At 33.8% G+C, this 15,271-nt stretch overlaps 1 protein-coding gene across 3 annotated transcripts; it reads right to left on the reverse strand.

Moving 5' to 3' along the window:
* Positions 1-5,215: 5,215 nt before the first annotated feature.
* Positions 5,216-14,071, reverse strand: LOC130934991 (uncharacterized). 3 transcript variants are annotated; one of them, XM_057864521.1, is made up of 19 exons: positions 13,534-14,071; positions 13,307-13,424; positions 13,130-13,212; positions 12,752-12,972; positions 12,540-12,654; positions 12,360-12,442; positions 11,806-12,006; positions 11,326-11,685; positions 10,662-10,833; positions 9,627-9,818; positions 9,299-9,505; positions 9,087-9,179; positions 8,725-8,939; positions 8,084-8,650; positions 7,895-7,975; positions 7,712-7,797; positions 6,641-7,381; positions 5,920-6,070; positions 5,216-5,829 (listed from the first exon to the last, which is right to left on the reverse strand). In XM_057864521.1, exons 1-19 carry the CDS (start codon positions 13,912-13,914, stop codon positions 5,766-5,768), a joined length of 4,131 nt encoding a protein of 1,376 aa, XP_057720504.1. In that variant the 5' UTR covers positions 13,915-14,071; the 3' UTR covers positions 5,216-5,765. The 3 variants fall into 3 exon arrangements, with proteins under 3 accessions (XP_057720504.1, XP_057720505.1, XP_057720506.1); XM_057864522.1 differs by having other exon boundaries at positions 5,217-5,829; positions 13,307-13,427; positions 13,534-13,685; XM_057864523.1 differs by lacking the exons at positions 13,130-13,212; positions 13,307-13,424; positions 13,534-14,071 and having other exon boundaries at positions 5,218-5,829; positions 12,540-12,637; positions 12,752-12,795.
* Positions 14,072-15,271: the final 1,200 nt, after the last annotated feature.

Genomic DNA, 15,271 nt, shown 5'->3' on the forward strand with positions numbered 1-15,271 from the left:
ACTCGTCATTCACCAACGTGACTGGCCACCGGAACCCACGGTGCAGCCGTTAGATTTGACGGCAAAATCAAGGGATGGGATTTCTCTCGGTTGGTGAGATACGCGTGAAATTTCAAGGAATTGAAACTTACCGGATACTGCCGGTTACTCACCAACCCTAGGCGCGTCCTTACTCGCTCTTTAGCTTCTCACCAGCTGTATGTTTGCCTTTATCTTCATTATTTATTATCCAAACAATTAAATTAAGGAATTAATCCCCCTCAGTTTGGTGATAATAATAATAAATTAATAATTAATAAGATCTGTTTTCCATTTCATACTAGTATATTAATTTGTCAAGTATTTTTCTCTTAAGGCAACAGAAATAGAAGTGTCGGTGGTACAAAACGGTTAGATCGGATCCCAGGCTCCTTCATCTTTTGTCATATGTCCAGATTGATTGATTCTCTTTTCAACCTTTTTTTTTCCTCTTTCAATAATGCACTGATCTTATAGTATACAACATATACCATTTTCGAATATTAATATTAATTTAAGCAAGGAAATGTATTCGCGAGATAAAATAAGTAAAATATGTGTGCGAAAAGTAAACCAAAGTCCCTTTTGTGTATGTGTCAAAATGTAAAATTGTTGAATGAATTTTTTAGTGGTTTTAACGCAACGCGACATGGATATTGACTCTTAACCTAATTGAGTTTTTGTCTTGTGCTGAATATACAGTGTTTTTTTTCCCCTTGCTTTGTCATGCATTTGGAAAATGGTGATTTGGAAAATAAAAGTCACAGCTTACAATAACATTCCAAACAACTAGGATAATTTCTTAGTAAGACTAAATTTAATAATAAAGTTTATGGTATACTTTTCCATATTCTTATAAGATGCGGGATATAGCATATTGAATATTATGATAAAATTTTAAATCCTTATGAAGCCACTAACATTATTTATTTAGTCAACATTCAACAATTTGAGCATGGCTGATTTCATATACAGATTTTTTATATATAAAATAAAAGGAACGGGGAAGGGAGGGGATTAATGGCGTTGTTACTTCTTAGTTGAATCAAAAGACACGGTAATACAATGTTAAATAGGTAATAATCTAAAATTATATTTTATTTAATTAATATTTAAATTTTTTATATATAATATTTAGAATTATATATTATTTATATTTAAATTATTTATTTATTTTAATCATAATTAATAAATATAAATAAAATAACTTTGAGCTGATTTAGATTAATATTATTGTTTCTCAAATATTTTTTAAAAAAATAAATATAATAAAAAAATTAGTAAATATACGGGGTTTTGTTGGGAAAAAAGAAAAAGTAGCTGCCACTCTGACCAATCTATTGACTCATTATTGTAAAGCGTTGATTAATGGGGCTGTCTTAATTACATGGAGTTTTATTGACTAGCAACATAGTAATGAAGTGAATCATGCAGGGATATGTTGAGGAGATGTATATGCATAAAATTTTGTCAATATATAGAGTATAGACCTTATGCTATGAATTGTAAATAGGGTTTCTTATTAATAATTGATGATGGCCAAAAAACTGAATTTATTTTTTAAAAATATTATATGAACACTAAAAACCAGTTATAATATATTTATATATAAATATTTATGTTATTTAATTTATTTTTAATTTATTTTTTATATTTTAATATATATTTTATATAAATATATGATTTTATAACTAATTTTTTGTGTAAACATAATATAATTATTATTTGTTTTTTAATTTTAGTACTAAAATCTTAATATTTTTATTAACTTGGGGGTAATTGAAAAAATATATATTTCGTTATTTCCTGCTATAGTGGAAACATGATTCTCCTTCGGGCATGATTGTATTTTGAAAGGTGGTAAGTGGAGGGTTGGTGACCAACCACAAATAGAGTAGTGTGATGATTGAAGAAGTAATTGCTTTTAATTTAGGCATATGAGAAACTCAACCAACCCATTACCCATGTATAAGGTCAAAATTCAAAACCAGTCAAGTGATAAGCTTCCTAATTCCCATTATTTGTTTTGATTATTCAAGTCTAATTAAGAAATAACAAAGGAAAAAAAAATAAAAAAGAGAGAGATTTTTGCTAAAAAATATTTTTATTTTTTAAATTATTTATATATAAATTTAATTTTGATACATTGATAATGTAAAAAATTTTACATAATCGTCTAGTTATATTTATTTTTTTGAATAATCTACTTCGCTAATGTAAAAAAAAGTTATTTTATTAATATATCATTACAATTAAATGCACGTGTAAATTTTTTTTACACTGTCAGTGGCTCAGTGCCTATAAAAAGTAAAGTCTTTATACATATATTACCTTTAATTTTATAATACAAAATTTACATTAAAAAATTATTAAGTGACGTTACTAAATCTTTGAAAAAGAAAAAGAAACAAAGAAATTGTTATAACTTATAAGTAATGAGTGTGGCATTGTTGTCAGCGAATGCCCCAAAAGGTTGGGCAGATTAGCACGTTGGATTTAGCTAATATTTAGATTAGTGATTAAAGGATTTTAAAATTTATATATTTTTAATTAATAATTTTAGCATCTACTATTAGGTAAACTTTTTTTTTTTTGGTGGTTGGTGAATTTTTTTTTCCCTTTTGTTTTGTTTTGTCTAACGCGAGGTAGGTGATTGACAGTGATTTATGTATATTTGGGTTCTTCAATCAGGGTCACTATATATGCATGCCTGCATGATCATGAATTCATGATGTATGTCCAAAATGGTGAAGACTATTTTTATTTGAAGTTGTTAATTAAAAATGGTTGAATAATTTAACAGAATTAATTAAATTAAAATTTAATGAATCAAATTATTAATTTTACATGAAAATATCTGAATGTAAATTTTTAACTTCCAAAATATATACATATATCATAATCTATTAGGACTTGATTGTTAGCCTTTTAGGTATGATCTTATTATTTTTCCATATAATTTCCAAATCACAATAATTTATTATCTGGTGAGTAGCTAACGATGAATTACTATAATAATGAAAATAGTGCACAAAAATGAACTTGGTAATAAACTGAAAAAGATAACGGTGTGTTTAGTGTTAATAGAGTAAAAATGAAATAAAAAAATTGGTTAATTAAGTAATTAACAATAATATTTTGAAATTCAGTTTTCCTTTTCGCTTTGATCATACTATATTAATGTTTTGTTTTCGTCATTTATATTGCATCAATACTTATATTCTTTCCTAATCCATGTCCAAAGCTTATAAGTATATTCACATCAATATACAAGTTGGTTAATGTTAACTAATTAATATTTTACTTTTTATTTTTATTCAAATGTTTACTTTTAGAATTTTATATTTTGTGTGCTAAGGGAGAGAGATGCATGTTTGATATCAACAACAACGTAGAATTATACTAGTAAACTGTTTGTAAAATCTGATCGAGTCCAGTGCTACTTTTTCTATATATATATATATATTCCTCTCTTTAAATTCAAGGGCAATGGCGACATGTGCGCCTCTCTTATCCAAATTTCTAAAAAAGAATAAAATAAAAGCGAATAGAACGAGAGTATATATTGTGTGCTTATGCCAAATTCTCTCTCTCTATATATATATATATACCAAATAGCCGTGGTTGTGTGTATAATAAAGGATTGGTTATTAATAAAAAAGATATACCTTGTAAGGAATATATGACTTAAGATCCAACTAAAATTAACAGAAGTATGAACCCAACCTAAAAAATGCACCGCAAGATCATGAAGACTCATACTACATATCTATATCTAACATTTATATAAAAAAAAATTGCTTTTTTATTATTGTTATTATTGTCAAAATAAATAATAAAATATATTTTTGTCTGTTTGCGATTTTTTTTTAAATACTCTTAACGTTTAGTTTCATTCAAAATTACTACTAAATGTTAATTTTATATAAATTTTAGGGACAAAATTAAAAACTTTCATAAATAATTTTGATACAAATCGAAAATATTAAGGACAAGATTAAATAATTTGAAAAATATTAGAGATAAAAAACGTTATAAATATTTTTAGAATGGAAGTAGCTAAGAACAGCTCATGAATGAGTGAACTTTACAATCTGTGTATAGACATGCATAGTTCAATTGAATCCGCGTTTGGAGATCTAATAAAATTCTCCCCATCTAAGCATTCCATTATATTCCCTTCTCATCACTATGAAGATGAGTATGGGAAAGCTAGTGGCAATTAACTTTCCATAAGCGCAAAATCAGAAAGAATAGATCTGAAACCATGTTAGATCGAAGCATCATAATTGTGAAAACGTGCATTCATCCATACAAAATTGATATAAGTTATAACGATTTGCTACAATACAAAGTTAGCACCACTTGCTATGCCCCACTTGCCATTTCTATCTTACTTGTTTTAAAAGACAAAGGACTATAGTTTATAATTTACATGAATTACGAACATGAAGCATTTATTGCATACTCAATGGAATAGCCAACTACAAAGGTGGCGGTGGGGTTATTTACAAGACAAACTGAACTCAATTATAATTCGCCGACGCATTCTAGCTAGAACTATGTACACACACAAACTAATCGTGTGTAACATGGTAGAAACTCAAGTGAAATCGACTTCACATGAAGTTGATAATTTAATTAATTTGACTAAATTTTCATCCAACAGCTGTATCAACTTTACGTAAAATTGATTTTACCTGAGTTTTCCCCGTGTAACATTATTGTTTTCCAACGGGTGAAAGATGTGTTAAGTTTTAGAATTTTGAAGCAGAGTTCTTACCATGAATAAATAAATACATATTAAACTAAGCTAAACTATGCATTTAGTCTTTCACATAAGTCAATAATTAAGTGCTTCTGTCTTGGAAGCAATGAAGCATTAGACATAGTAAATCCTAAATCGTAGGACCATAATGAATTTCCTCAAGCCATCTCTTTCTACAACCTAATAGAAAATTCTATTGAGACTACTTACATAAAAATATCTTTATGTAAATATAATAACTAAAAATTATTAGATATTTTTGATATGTTTAACTAAATTACTTCACATGATAAATATCTACATTTTAAATATTATTTTTTTATAAAGACGTCTTTATATAAGCAACAATTATTATCTTTAAATATTATCTACATTTTAGATAATAATTGGGAAATCTTCATTTATCATAATGTTGGTGGGGGTGGGGTGGGGGGAATTACTTATAAAGATTTTTATAATTAGTAATCAATTCATGGAAAGCATTGCCGCTATGTTTTTGTTTTATTATTTAGGCCGAGGGCTCATTATATGATGATATTTAATAATAATGAATTAATGACGATGATAATGATCATGATATATTAAAAAAGAATAGTGGGATCAACACGGTATCGCTTAGGATTTGATATAATCAAATGACAATATATATAACATGACATTTTCATCTAAATAAACAAATAATACACATTTGTAGAATTTCCCTCCTCAACTGACCCACCCACCCCCAAAATTACAACAAAACAACCTTGGATTTTAACTCTGTCCACCCAATATGCAAACATTGCATCAGCAATCCAATAAAATGAACAGCTACTCGTATCAAAATATTATTTTTTTAGTACATGGAGCAACTAAGGACCATTGACTCATAGTAGTGATATCTGGTAGGTCTAGGTTGATATTAACGAGGAGCAGAAAAATTACCTCCATAAACTGTTCTAATGTAAAACTTTATTCTTCATCAGACATGAGTATAATGTTATGATACTAAAAAGTCAACTATTTGCATCCCTCTGCCAGCAACAGCAATCTGATAATGGTTCCTACATACGACACAAAACAGAGTCAGGTGAAAGAATAAGATGATGTATCACTCAATATTGTCCTGTCATATTCTGATATTTAACAATCACCTGACACAGGCTCTAGCAGATAATGCTTCTGGCTCTGGTACACTAACTATTAGATGTGCATGCTCGACGAGTTTACTGTCATGAAGTCGCCAGCATCTGACTCGCTGATCAAGTCCGGTTGAAAACACCCAAGACCCATCCGTCCACACACCTTCACAAAACAAATGCTACCGATGATTAAACTTCTTGAAAACAGAATTTCCATAAGCATTTCATGGTTATCAGTTATCAGCTTTACAATGGGTATGGTTTTGCAGAGGTCATAAATATTTTATTATCTAGTCAATTAAAAGCAAATGCTAATCTCTTGGAAAATCATTTCAAACGAAAGAGTATTCTTGTAAGCATGAATATCTATAAAAGGAATCATAGATTTAAGATTTAGGGTGAGAGAAAATGCTAGAGGAAGTAAATGAAAATTTTCTAGGGAAAAAAAAAACAAGGAAGCACTAGTCTAACAAATATCACCTAACATGCCAACTTTTCTTCAAAGAAAGTAAAATTGCATATTCATACTGACGAGAATGAAAACGCTCCTTTTGTAAGTATATTTAATTATTTACTCTGAAGGATAGATTCACCTTTAAATTAGGTAGGTCAAAATAAGAATGCTTTCTAAATTAAATTGGGGTCCATGGATGGATACATCCTTGCTTCCTAGCGAAGCAACCTCACTTAAGAGGAGTTTTCTTTTAAGATGAATAATTAAATGGTATCTAACCTTTGACTGAAGAGCTGTGGGCCGAAGGAATTTTCACATAATTTAAGAACCTGATTCCATAATTCTTGCTCCAACTTTGAAAACTTATGTCCTCATATTCAGGTCCAGAGGTCCAATGTCTTATTTCTGGAGTCACAACCCCATTATCTGAATTTGTTGACTTAAGTGATAGTTCAACGGTAAGATGATGAAGTGCCTGATCATCACCACCACTAACTATACTATATACATTGCAACTATTGTTGTTTTGGCCACCTTTTATCTCTGAAACATGGAGACAATTGACTCCAGATTGGTGAATATTTTGCAAAAGGCGTAGAGGCTGTATTTCACATATTTCCACCAAGGAATTATCAGTTTTAATCTCCGACTTAGGGGAAGCTGTTTGCGTGGTTTGGGAACAACCCATTTTGCTGTCTTCAGATCCATTTGTTATTGAAGAGTCACCACTAACAGTGTCAGCATGACAGATGCTTTTGGTTTCATCTTTTGCTTTTGAGGTTACCTGATCACTGGGCTGCCTTTTCTTTGACAAACCACTGCTCAATGATCTCCACCATCTACCACCCTGACTTCCTCTCCCTGATTGTGGGCGTTTCTGACAATCAAAGAAATTCTCTACATTACAAACAGAAATCCTCTGCATAAAAGCTTCAACACTATCAGTCAGGTCCCAAAAAGCAATGCTCCCATCAGTAGATCCACTGATTGCAATATAAGCATTTCCAAATTGAGTGTTTTCTGCAGAAGAAAGTAAAGACACAATACAAGCAAAATTAAACCAGGAAATTAGATATTTGACAAAAAGATGTACAAGGACATCTAAAATTATTCTAGTGTGCAGAGTGAAATGTGAGATAGGAATGCCATAATCTTCTTAATTCTAGTTTGGCATTGTCACACACTAAACATGCCACAAAATAATACCTAATTACAAAACAACTGCCTAAATATTCATAAAAGACAAACTAATAAAGAGTATTGTAATAAACAAACTTCCAGATTCACAATAAAAGGAATGAAACAGGTGGTACAGAACATTTTCCAGCCTCACATCAGGAAAATACTCACCTTTAAAAGGCCTAGATATGGGGAAAATTATATGCTGCAATGACAAAACTGGGGCTAGTAAGGGAACTAACAAAGCAACATCAAACCTGCCAACGGAAAGGGAGCCATGTTAAAACATAACAAATGATTAAAAAGCATGGAACAACATTATGATAAGAGTTAGGTAGGAGCAACTGTATATACCATAGGCGGAAGGGCAAAACTAAAGCCCGTAACACAAGTGTAGCATCTGAACAGGCAACAACAACAAAACAAACAGATATCCTGAAAAGTATTAACATGGAAGTAAGTTTGAGATTTTTTTTTCCCCATGAAATTATGTTCAGAGTTCACCGGAAATAGAATCAAGTAACAAATTGGTGTTTCTTCTACCTGGAACCCACACATTTAACAAGAAAAGCAGTAACAGCAAGATATCTCCAGTCATCCTCATGTTTATCTTTGATTGAGTTCATCATTCCCCTTTCATTCAACAGAGATCCAGGTCTACCATCAACCTCTGTATTAGAAACTTGTTCAGCAGCACTTACTACATTCTCGGGAGCATTTTCTGGATATTTCTGGGTAATCGAATATCTTGCTGGCATATCAGTAGAAAGCCACTGGAATGTCATTGATGAGGGCAAGCTTGACAAAAATTGATCAACTCCTTTTGAATTATACTGATGATCAATTAAAAGGCCATTTTTGTCACTCTGCTTCTGATATTTCAGTAGCCAAGAAGTTACCACACGCTTTGCACCCACAGATATGAGTAAGGTTAGATTATCTTCACCCTCAACAGCAGCATTCAGTTCACCATTTCCACCGGGTACATCAGTAGTACTTGGTGAAAAGGTATGCAGTTTTGACACACAACTAATTGATCTTACAGCTGATCCTCCAACATGTTCACCAAGCAGTTTTGACATGGACCAATTTTCAATATCTGGAGAGTACCTAAATCAAATAGACACATTAGGTGTTTAATAAGGTATTCAATCCAGCTCAACCAGACAGCAGACAGTACTTACAAAGTCAATCTCACAGTTCCATCCTCGCATCCAGTTGCAATCCAACTTAATTTAGAAAATAAGGTATGCTTATAAGAATCTCCAGGGAGTATATCTTCAGAGATAAAGCACAAGGAATGTATCTCTCTCCCATGAAATTGCAAATGTAACCTCTGAGGATATATCTTCTCACCTTTATCATGAATCCAGTGTCTATGGATATGTATCATTTCATCCTGTAATAATTGTCATTGTTGACTGATATGTTTAAAGAAAGATCTGATGGCCATATTCAGGTGCTTTAAGACACAAAAAAGTTTAAAGATATGCAAATTGTTTAGTTGTGTTTCTCAATAATTAAGAGTTCAAAGCATCAAGAAAACCTTGACAAAGGCAAAGCAATTTTCCTTCTCTGGTATATCACCTAGACAGTAGGAGTGAGGACGGCGCCATCCACCGCATGGAATTTTCACCACCTGCAGACAATGTATGCAGTTGATCATAACAGCTAGAGCAAGAAGTAATGTGATGCGAAACAGAGAAACAAAAGCAAATATTAATTGACCAGACTAGAGGAAAAAGATAGTCAAAGTACCTTACTCTCATTAACTAAGTTCCACACTATGAAATCAACTGATGCAAAACCAGCTGCATAACCGCCAGATAATGTACCAACAGAGTTGTTATTCGCAGAAACATTTTCAATCAAACTCAACTCTTTCACCTGTTTCAACCCCATGAATTGCAAAGTACGCATATCTCTATCATATTCTAGATAGCATATACATCCGTCTGCTCCGGTCTGAACATGAATAAAAATCAGAAATTGTATTCAAATTATGGCTAGTCAATATTTGCAGTTCTGTTTCCTGGCCTGCATATTAACAATACTCTTCAATAGGAACCTGAATAATCAAACTTACTGAGCTTATCTCAAGCTGATTATGACCAAGCTTAGTCACAGAAACACTAGACACACTTGATATACCATGAATCCCTTTGAAATGATTTGCCGGAGTTATCTTCCCTTCTTGTACTAATGATGTGCCAAGCACCAGATTCTTTGGCAAAGGGAACACAACCATATTACCACGTACATCTCCACACACTAGGATCTGCATAAAATTTGATATTCAGATTCCAGATGAATTTTCTATTTTTAAATTTGGTAACATCTCTGAAAATGAAAAATATCCGAAGATGTCCCAATTCCTTATTGTTCTTGAAATTTTGAAAATGTCATATAAGGTACATTTGTTTTCAGATCCTAGGACTCAATATTGTATTTGGTGATCAGAAACTGGAACTAAAATTTCAGTTCTGAGACACAATTTCAGTCTCTTCAGTATCTTTAGAAAGTGGGAACACAGGAGACTGAAATTTTTAGGGACGGAGAATAAAACTTTAATAACATTTCTTCTCAAAAATACTCTCATTTAACTTTTCAAATTTCAAATCTACCCTTCAATTTCCATATTTATCTTAAACTAAACATATTACTAAGACATAACTCAGTCTAGTATATTTTACACCAAACACAATACAGAAACTTAATTTAGTCTCTTTTTCCCAGTCTCAATCTCTTAGTCTCTATCTCCCTTCCAAACGCAACTTGAAAGTCCAACTCCATCTCTACCCAAAAGTTGTTATTTTCATTTAATGCATTAAGGGTCACATTCTTATTTTATATATATATATATATATATATATATATATATATATATATATATATATATAAGAAAAAGAGAGACAAAATAAATGCTTTCCTCATAATAAGAGTTCGACGGAAAAGCTATATCATAAAAGCACTATTTAAAAGCTTAAACAAATGTAGACGAAGTCAGAATGTCCGATTCTACCAATTAGCTTATATTCTACCAGACAACATGAAGAAGCAATGCTGAACACTTCAAACTCCACCAAGTTACCCCTGGAAGACAGGAGACAGATAATCATACCTCTCCTTCCACGCAAGCATCCAAACACATTATCCGCATTCCAAAATTTGATATGAAATCTGCTATATGTGATGCACTATTACTATTCATGGAGCCTGCGAGGCTAGATTGTGGGGGATCAGGCAACCTCCATAGTTTCAATGTTCCTCTAGGATCAGCTGTGAAGACATACCTACAAATTTTTGCATCATCATGTAAAGATAATCCTTTTATTAACTTGAATTTGAAACACAGTGAAAGGAATAGGAAACACAAAAAATATAAGTATTTATGCACAAGTATATGCAAAACCAGAAGGGGTAAACTAAGAATATTATAACGTATCAGGATCTCCAATCTGATTGCACAACACAATATGCATGGTAAGATGAAACCATGGGATGACTATGTAGCTTAACACATATGATACTAGGGCCTGTTAAGTGTGAACCAAAGAAATTAATGAAGTCATGCAAGTTAACTTATCAATAAGTAAATTTCTATTCCCTCGTTGAAGTTTCTTAATATAGGTTATCCCTAATGAATTGCAAGGCCAGGATACTTGTCAAGGAGTGACCAAAGAAGCAAAGGTTAACACCTCATTAACTAGATTCATGTATCTCTGCACTGGCTCCTAATCTTGTCAGTAGATTACACAGTATTGTTTAAAGATACAGGTCATTACCTGCATCCCAGAGATTTGCACCAATAGGTACCCAAGAGCCGTCTCTCCATGTCAGCTGACCAGGCGAAGTTTAGTCTCACTGTAGGAGTACAACCATTATCAGTAACTCCAATAACTGTCATATTTCCTTTACCATCTCCAATAGCAACCCAATTGTCAGCACCGCAGTCAAGTTCAATTGAGTCCTTAGACAATAAATCCATACAGATAATTTGAGCCCCATTGCTGACCTGAACAAGTTGCTTCCACTGAGCACCTCTTGCACCAATGAATTTAGCATGGTAAAGAAAACCATGATTTGTGGCAACATAAAGACTGTCCTGAGAGGCAAGACGTAAACAACGTACATATTCACTCTTGCTGCAACAAACAAGATAGGAAAAGTTAAACAATACTAAAATTGGTAACAAAGGTGTCCCAAATTGAGTTGACAATTCTGAAGTAGGTATCTAAGGTGAGCATCACATTTAACAACCCTACCTGTCCATGAGTCCAATACGATCCAACACATTAGGGATGCAAATGGAAAATGTCTCTGCCCTGTCAGGAGGGCCTGGTGCTGCTGCCAATCCGCTGGATACAGAAGCATGAGGCTGATGCACTCTGATAGCTGAGTCAAACCCAGCCGTTATGAGAAGTGCCGAATTTGGGTCATACATACATCTCCATATACCCCTCCCTCTACATAACAAAGAATTCACACACTCCATTATTGCCCTATCTTCATTAAATAATAACATAAGAATTGAAAGGCATGCATGAAAGGCAGGAAAAATTTGGTGTCATAAAAACCAAATAGATAAGGCAACCTAAGTAGTAGTGTAGCATTCATGTATAATTTTTTGTGAAGCGGTTGCATGCTAATATTGCAGGGTATAACCACTAAGGGTTATGGAAATCCTTCAGTTCACAGAATTCAGGAGTTAAGATAATCAATTATCTTCAATGGCTGTTTGTTTAGAGCCACACAAAACCCAAAAGCCAACAATTATAAATTTAACTTACAAAGATCAAGGATTGGTGTTTTAACTTACATGTGCTCCTTAATGACTTGCAGTTGTTCACCATCAACTCCCCATAGACGACACGTACAATCCTCACTGGCAGTGACAATCAACTGCACAAATCCATACAAAAAGAGGACCATTGCATTAATTTGCTTTGCCTATGTACCTTGAGAAAAATTGAAAACTGAACAACAATGATTGGTTTACATGATCAGCAATGCAACAATCCCAAACTCGAGCATTATGTCCGAATAAGACAAGGGCAGTGGGATCATGCAGCGTAAAATCTTCCACTTCAATAGGAACTGCCCAGACACGTGCACTACATTAAAGAACAGATAGACTAATCATGAAGTGCATTGTTTTCAAAGAATAAACATAAAAACGTCCCACAATAGGACTTAAAGAGACAAACTCACCTACGGTCATCAGAGACAGATACCAGTTTAGAGCCACAAGACGACCATGCTATTCGGAAGATTGAACCTTCATGTCCAATAAGTTTACATACATGAACAGCCCCATAAAGTTGATCTTTGAACATACAGCAATTGCATAATGAAATGCTCTGACGATCATTGTCTTCTCCGAAGCTTGATGAACACTTATCAAGCTGAGGGGCCACTTTCCAAACAATAATCTTCCCAAACCAAACATTTTAGAGTAGTTAAAATAAAATAAAAATCCAAAAACATTAAGCAACATGCCAAAAAGAAATTTTCATCAAAATAGTAGCATGCTTTTTGCGAAACTTTGCAATCATGAATGTTCAACATGAATCAATCCCTGATCCTTACCTCATTAAATATTGTGCCAGATGCAACACGGAGAGCTTGAAGATTGTGACCCCATAGTCGCATCGAGTACAAAAGGCACCGCACTATGATCCAATTACAGATATAATCTCATTAGCTAAAAACCAAAGTCAATAAAGAAAGGAATCAAAGCCATGTCTTAGTAGTAAACAAACCAACCTGAAGATTGAACCTTGAGAACCGTACAAGAGTTGGAGATGTCCCAAACGTGAACTGAATTGTCGCTAGATCCTACAGCAAGAAAATGGCTCTCCACATTGGAATGAGCTAAACAACCCTACTACCCAATTACAAAGAGGCAAGCAAGCAAGAAAGGAAGATAAGTAAGAATAACAAAAATAACTACGAAGACATTAACGAAATGCTAGAGATGTGGTGGAGAGTACCGTGAGAAAGCAAACATCCAAAACCCAGTGAGGAAACTTGGGCAACAACTGAATCAGGTTCAGCTGCGGGGACTCAGAAACGGCGTCGTATGAGAAGCTGAAAAGCTTGAGCCTCGTTTCGCCAAACACGGCAACTACAGAGTGAAGAGTGTCTTGAGAGGTGGCGATGCCATGGACGCGGATACCTTGGAAGACAGAGAAGGATCTCAGAATCTTTGCGAGTTCTAAGTCGTAGAGAAGAATCTCAGATCCTAAACCAGCTAGAAGAAGAGGAAGAGAGTGATTGGGGATGCGAAGTAAACACAGAGCCGAAATGTCTCCAAGGTAAGGGCCACGCTCCAAGCGCCATTTGCTCAAGTTCTGATGCGACTCTTCCACCATTGATGAGTTTCAGAACCAAGCTTTAAGCGTAGTAAGTTTTCTTATTTCTTTTATTGCTCAGGAGCTTAGAAAGGGTTTAAGAGCGAGTGAATTGAAGAATTCAGGGTTTTACAAGTTTGGACCATTTTTCCCTCGGCCATGAATTTGTAAGGTGGCTCCGGTTACGAAGCACCGAGCGACTTTTTTTTTTAGTTTTTTATTTTTGGACTGAAATAAACTAAACAAAAAAATTTCTTTTAGTGTTTGGGTGCGAGCTAAGTCTCAGAGTGGTCCTTGAAGTTACACTCGTGCTTCATAGTAGTCCCTAAATTTATTAATTACCCAAATTGGTACCTGAAGTTAAATGCCGGGACTCAGTGTTGTCCTTCCGGCACATTTCCTCCCAGTGGTGTCATCGGAAAGCTAATGTGGCTAATTTGGTGACACGCGGGCAAGGCTAACAGCTAGCTGAGGTGGATGAACGAATTTTATTGACTCAATTTGGTCCCTAATTCGAAGTTTAAAATCCCTAATTCCCAAATCTGAAGATCAACCTCGAGTGCCCTTCTCTTCTCTTCTGGTCTCTTCCGTTGGTTTCTCTGCAAAATCTTGATACCCAGACGACAATGGCTAGCGCAAGCAATGCTGCTGGAAGCTCAAACAACTCACGATCGTTTGGAAGCATCATGAGAAGAATGAACAGGAACAGGGATTCGCGTTTTCCAGAATGGTGCAGATGCAGTTTGAGACCAGTGCTACGATGGTCAATGACGGATTCTAATCCAGGGAGACCCTTCGTGGGTTGCCCAAACTACAATGTAAGTGGTTGTTGTTGTTGTTGTTGTTTGTTGTAATTTTGGATATAAATTTGGTTGAATCTCTTACCTTGGTGCAGACTGTAGGTAAGAAGTGGTGTGGTTTGTTTATGTGGATTGATAAAATTCTTGAAGAAGATGTGATCACATGTGATGGTAGAGCAAGCCCTTCAATTGACAATGAAGAATGGAAGATGAAGTTTGCTTGGAAACTTGGAAGATTAGAGTCTGAAGTTAGGGTTCTAAAAGTGGGTGGAGTTTTGGTGTTTGTATTTATGCTGCTGGTTACAGTAGCTATTCTTGTCTTAAAGTTAGATAGGCAGTTTGGCCAATTGTATATGGGAAAAAACAAATGAATTATGCATGTTGTTGCTGTAGTTGTACCTGTCACTTTGTTTGAAAGAAATGAAAATTAAAGTGATTGAGACTAGTGTGCTTGCATATGTTGGAATTTGGAGAAACAAGATGAACTACCAATTGATTCATCCAAAATATAATTGTTGTCAATAAAATAGGAGTTGACAGTGTTTGAAAAGCATCTTAATTGCATATGAGAGTGCAAA

This window comes from Arachis stenosperma, chromosome 6, assembly GCF_014773155.1.
Source record: "Arachis stenosperma cultivar V10309 chromosome 6, arast.V10309.gnm1.PFL2, whole genome shotgun sequence".
NCBI lineage: Eukaryota > Viridiplantae > Streptophyta > Magnoliopsida > Fabales > Fabaceae > Arachis > Arachis stenosperma.